Raw genomic sequence first — 6286 nt, forward strand, 5'->3', positions numbered from 1 at the left:
CCCTATTATTTTATATTTCAAATTAGATTTTGTAGATAGGTTAAATGACAAAAACAGACATTTATGCATTTTAGAAGAAAAAAAATAGTCATATTTTCCTTATATTATTCTATTTAAATATTTATGTATAAATAGTTAGATAAACACAAAAAATTTCTATACATGGCCTCCCAATTTAATACAAGAATAAAGTTAGAAACTATCTAATTTAATTTTTAGAAACCATAATATTTAGAATTTCAAAATCAATGGCATTAAATATTTTTAAAACATATCACTTTACTCCCATTTTTTAGTTATTTCCTTTTTAGGGAAATGATGGAAAATGTCATATTAGATTGTGAAATGATAAAAAAATCACCTAGTTTCCCACTTGATAAAATGGTCCATTACGAATTGTTAATAACATTAATTTAGTCCTTAGGAATAATGAGGTAATGTTAAGAAAGGTTAGTTTCCATTTTTTTGATTCCGATTCTACCCTTAAAAGCCTGATACACATTTATAACTTTATATTGAAGAATCTCATAGCCCAAATCTTCTTCGTTTTGATTAGAAATCCCAAATAGAGCTCCGATTAGAAATCCAAAAGATAGAAGACGATTATCTTATCAAAACCTAAAACCTTGATTCGATTTTGATCGGAGCTTTTTTTTTTTTTATCCCAACTCTCTCTGTCTCTGTCTCTGTCTCTCTCTCTCTCTCTCCAATGGCGTGCTTCTTCTTCTTCTCTGTTTCTCTGCCCTCGCTTCGCATCCATAGCAGGACGACGTTGTTTGGATTTGAAATCGATTTCGAGCTTGGAAAATGTTGAAAATGGAGCACGCGGTCGTTCCCCTGAGGAGGTGCTGGAGCACGTGTTCTCGTTCCTGCAGTCGGACGGCGACCGAAACTCGACCTCACTTGTGTGCAAGTCGTGGTAGATGATCGAGCGGCGAGCTGAAAATTCAGTGCTTTGGTTTTTGCATTATCGGTAATCTGTGAGTGCTTCTTATCCTTTCTTCAATCGCATCGAAAATTTTCGTTTTCGTTTTTACTATTCTCACTGTTCCTTTGTGCTTTGTATGATTATTGGTAACTTCTATGTGAAATTGTGAAAGAGGAAAATGAAGCAACATGTTTGATCTGGAAGAATTTGTCTAGATGATTTAGCGTGATGCGATTTTCTTTGGTTTGAGTAGGATTTTCTTTGGTTTGAGTAGTTTTGAATCATGAACACTTCGATGAAGCAATCCAATGAAGAATATGGCCGGAGGTTGCAGGAATTTCAGGCCGAATTAATTAGGCATAGATTTTTGTGCAGATAAGGTGTTTGATGAGATGCTTGTGAGAAATAGTAGTGACCGTGATTGTAGATTGAATCTGTTTTTCGGTTTCTGATTGTGTTTGTTTTGGTTTGGTGAAGGTTAGTTACCTTCAGAATGATAATACTATGCTAGAGAACAAGCAAAAAGAGGTGAAGGGATACATAGCTTACTTCAGTCTATGGAAACTTTCGTGAATGCTTATGAGGTTTGTGTTTTTGTTTGCGTGCCGATTATTAATGCATGTCAGTTTATGTATGTAGTTCAGGAACTAAATGTGAAGTGTTTGTAAACCCTAGGCTATTGTAGACATAATGTGGGAGCCATATATTTTTGGAAGGAATAAAGTTCAAACAAATGCTCAATGGCCATGAATGTGGGAGCCAATCACAAAGCTGTGCATCTTGAAGATAGCAAAAAGATAACCAGGTTTGGATATGATATTATACGTTGAGATCTCTCTTTTGCATTCCTAACAAACCCAGTCTTTCACATTTATTTGTAATGCTTCTAACTGATGCACTATTTTAAAAGAGGGACTGACCTGGAGAGTATGACCATAGTTCAACGTGATGCTTTACTGGTTTTCCGAACCCTGTGGTTTGTGTTTTTGTACACTGTCTTCTAATTGTTGAGTCATTTAAGCAACTTGAAGCCTCCTATATGAATTTCGAAACTTGGTCTGCAGATGGGCATAAAGGAAGATAACAATGAAGTCGCTTTGAAGACGAGAATTTTATCTCTTCAGCTTCTGCAGGTTATATTAAAGATTATTGTGATTTTAAGTGCATGCTTTTATGGATAGATGCTTACATACAAAGTAGCTGATACTGTTAAATAACTTGAAAGTTTTATTTAAAAGTAATTTCTTGAACTTATTAAGTATGAGCTTCCTCTTTCTAAGACTATGGATGGAGAAAGGAAGATTTGTATAATCCATGAAGATGACTTCCTATTCAGTGACTTATCTAAGGAGCTTTCCTTTTACTTATTTTCAGTGTTTTTTGAATAATATGATTTATTATTTGGTCTTTCAGGGTTTGTTGGAAGGAGTTGGTCATCCATTTACTAGGAACTTCCAGTTTATTGCTTCAATGAAAGCATACCTATCATATGCTTTGTTGCTAGCTTCAGTTTCGTCGTCCCCTATCATATTACAGGTTTACATATATTCTTCATCGGATTTAGGTAGAGTATTCTATGAGATTTTTGCTTTTGATCATTAGTTTCCTTCCTGCAGTGTGCAACTGGAATTTTTTTATAGTGCTTTTGTTGCGGTTTAGAGAAAGTCTCAAGGTGCGTATATGATCTTCACAAATAGTTACAGAAATGACCTTGATATATTATGTTCTTTACTCCAACAATTTTTATTCAGGGTGAAATATGCATCTTCTTTCCTTAATTTGATAGTTCTCCGGTCCCTGGATGGCGTGGATTTACCCATGAACCAAAAAATGAGTGTTCTTAGGTATTGCCTTTTTTTGTTATCACATTGCTAGTATCTTGAGCATGTTTCTCTCAGTTTTCACATGGCTAATGTGATCACTATGATTTTGAATTTCTTTTTCTGGTCGTCTAATGAGTTGCGGGTTTGCAGGATGGTTGAAAAGGTTTGCAAGGATCTTCAGATGCTTGTTGACATATTTGTGAACTATGACTGTGATCTTGAGGCACCGAACTTGTTTGAGCAGATGGTATAATTTACCTACTGTTTCCCAATGATGTTCTTTATACTTTCTAAATATGGTATTCTTGTACATCTAATACTGCAAGGTATTCTAACTCTTAATTGGGTTACAACTCTATCCAGAATATCTCAAGGGATGCAAAATGCAGATCCAATATGGCTGCTGCGTCCCAGACTACTTCAATAAAGGGTTCATCTCTTCAGGTAAGTTTAACGATTTACTCCTTTCTCAGTTTTGGCTAGTTCATCATATGCTTTCTTGCTGCTATATATTCATTGATGGTAGCACAGGTTGCTGGATGACCTCTTTTTCCTTGACCTTGCCAGTGTCTTGGGAAAAGTGATGTGGAGAATCAGATAGAATAAAAACACTCAGTCTTTGGAAGGAGATGCCTCAGCTAAAGAGTATGTTGATGTGAAAAGCAGGCAAGATGTTATTTGAGAAGGCAAAAGCTCATAGTCTACAATGGAAGCTGCCATATCTGAGGTGGAATAATGTGATGCTGTATTACTAATACTTTTGTATCGTCTCAAGTGCATTTTTATAAATGGAATAAAGAGAGAAAACACCATAATTTTGTTGGTGGTTATATACTTTTTTGTTTGACGTATAATGAATGTAATGCAGCTGTTAGAACATATGCCTTACAGTATTTGTCCAACTTTAGGTGAGAAATTCTTATAAGAGGTTCATAGTCTGATGGTTAGACAATACAACAAGGTTCTTAGAAGATCATCAGTGACTTTGACAGTTACATGATCAGTGACAAGTTCACGACTGTGACATGGCCAGTGATATAGCCCGTGACTTGAGGTTAACAGTGACTTAACTAACTAGGGACCTAGCTTGACTAATAACTTCACTGGCCAGTGAATTGGTCGATGACATGTGTATAACAGTGACATGGTCAGTGACGTACAATGTGACATAATTAATGTGACATGGATATAACAGTGACTTGGTAAGTGACAGTGATTTTGAGAGTTACATGACATGGCCAGTGACATGACCATGTCACATTACATATCACTAACTAAGTAATTGACCATGTCACTGATCAAGTAACTGTCACTACCCAGGTCACAAGTTAATAGCCAAGTCACTGTTAATCACATATCACTAACTAAGTAACTGACCCTGTCACATCACATGTCACTAACAATGTCACTAACCAAGTAACTGTCAGTAGCCAAGTCACAAGTTAATAGCCAAGTCACTGTTAATCACATGTCACTAACCAAGTAACTGACCATGTCACTAACTAAGTAACTGACCATGTCACTAACCAAGTAACTGTCAGTAGCCAAGTCACAAGTTAATAGTCAAGTCACTGTTAATCACATGTCACTAACCAAGTAACTGACCATGTCACTAACTAAGTAACTGACCATGTCACTAACCAAGTAACTGTCAGTAGCCAAGTCACAAGTTAATAGCCAAGTCACTGTTAATCACATGTCACTAACCAAGTAACTGTCAGTAGCCAAGTCACAAGTTAATAGCCATGTCACTGTTAATCACATGTCACTAACCAAGTAACCGTCAGTAGCCAAGTCACAAGTTAATAGCCAAGTCACTGTTAATCACATGTCACTAACAAAGTAACTGACCATGTCACTAACTAAGTAACTGACCATGTCACTAACCAAGTAACTGTCAGTAGCCAAGTCACAAGTTAATAGCCATGTCACTGTTAATCACATGTCACTAACCAAGTAACTGACCATGTCACATGTCACTTTTCATGTCAATGACCATGTCACCAATGACCCAAGTAGTTAGTGAGGTCACTGGCCAAATCACTGTTAACCTCAAGTCACTTTTTTTTTTTTCAACCACATAACATGAACACAAAGACATGATATTGGTTTATGCTTAAGAAAGACTATAACATGTTTACAGCTTTAGTATAGCTAAAGTAGCAAATACAGAACACAAAATCAGAAGACAAAGTCTTGCCAAAACGTTCTCCTATAACAACATTCATTGGAAACAAAGAAAACTATCCTCCCCCGGAATCTCCAAGGCAAACCGAACTCCTTGGCCTTCATTATCTTAAGCCTGTAAAGAAACCATGGAGGTTCTCAGAAACACAGTATTAAAAGAATCATGCAAAAACAGCAAATACTGATTGTATCAAGGAGAAATAACTTATTTTTTATGTCTACCATAGAATAGTTGCAAATGTTGCAGACATTTCGAAGAAAAAGAAAGGAAATTGTTTTAGCATAAACTAACACCATGAGCTAAAATTACTGTAAAAGATTGATTTTATTGAACTTGCCTTGCTACCAATGTTGTTGGAAAGCCAATCCAATCCCTCGTACAGTCCCTCGCCCAAGGTTGCACATGTGCTCTGAATGTACCTGAGAGATAACATGACAACACCAACAATAGTTCAGGCCACAATGTACACCAAACGATAAGCATACCCTTGAAGCAACATAAGGATAAAGCTTCACTGAAAACTCTTGATCAGCAACAGAATCAACATTAGTGAAACTCTTGAATTTATTAACTTTAGTCATCAACAACCTAAAATGAAAATAAGGAAGTGAAGGCGAAAAGAAAGTCATAGGAATTGGGAGGTCTACGAACCTATAAATTGTTGTTGTTGATGCTGTGGGGGCAATGTTTGCTGTTGTGGCCCAGAGTTATGGGGTAGCACGGATGGTAAGCCAGTAGAACTTTGAATTCCAGCAGGTGGAATGTTATTCTGAATGTTCTCTGATAGGAGTTGTATACCAGAAGACCCTACTCAATACACAAGTATAAAACTTACAAACACATAATAGAAAAAGGTATAAAAACAAATATATATATATATATATATATATATATATATATATATATATATATATATATATAAGGAAAACAATAAGATGCATGGGATTGCATGAATTACTAGCATATGTTTCATAGGTATTACCAGCATAGTTGGATTGTAAAGAATTTGCCATTGTGTTCTGAGACTTGGTGTCCATAGTGAGCATCTTTAGAGAAATTTTCCGTAGATAATCTAACTAGAAACTGAGAGATCAAAACAAAAGTTAGATCACATTGCTACCTGCACAGTGCACACCAACAAACAATACATATCTAAGTCACTGCATACAGAATATGTACCTGACTTGTGGCAGCCACATAAATCTTTTCCTCAAACCTAACAACAATTTCTTGAGTTCATCTTCACTGGAGTAAGGAATATGCCTCTTCAATGTATCCATTCTTCACATACAACAAATTCAAAAGCCATTATTAACATACAACAAAAGCGAATTCAAGATGAAGCCA

General features: G+C 35.9%; 1 protein-coding gene across 3 annotated transcripts; it reads left to right on the top strand.

The window, feature by feature from the left end:
• Positions 1–695: 695 nt before the first annotated feature.
• On the top strand, positions 696–3425 carry LOC133734149 (brefeldin A-inhibited guanine nucleotide-exchange protein 5-like). Of its 3 annotated transcripts, XR_009858113.1 has the most exons (8): positions 696–980; positions 1406–1512; positions 1604–1733; positions 1839–2600; positions 2680–2772; positions 2902–2998; positions 3115–3195; positions 3283–3419. XR_009858113.1 is itself a non-coding variant. In XM_062161780.1 (4 exons), the coding sequence occupies exons 1-4, from the start codon at positions 2747–2749 to the stop codon at positions 3355–3357; spliced, it is 243 nt and encodes an 80-aa protein (XP_062017764.1). In that variant the 5' UTR covers positions 2611–2746; the 3' UTR covers positions 3358–3425. The 3 variants fall into 3 exon arrangements, 1 of the variants encoding a protein (XP_062017764.1); XR_009858112.1 differs by having other exon boundaries at positions 1604–2600; XM_062161780.1 differs by lacking the exons at positions 696–980; positions 1406–1512; positions 1604–1733; positions 1839–2600 and having other exon boundaries at positions 2611–2772; positions 3319–3425.
• Positions 3426–6286: the final 2861 nt, after the last annotated feature.

The sequence above is a fragment of the Rosa rugosa genome, chromosome 2 (assembly GCF_958449725.1).
Source record: "Rosa rugosa chromosome 2, drRosRugo1.1, whole genome shotgun sequence".
Classification (NCBI taxonomy): Eukaryota; Viridiplantae; Streptophyta; class Magnoliopsida; order Rosales; family Rosaceae; genus Rosa; species Rosa rugosa.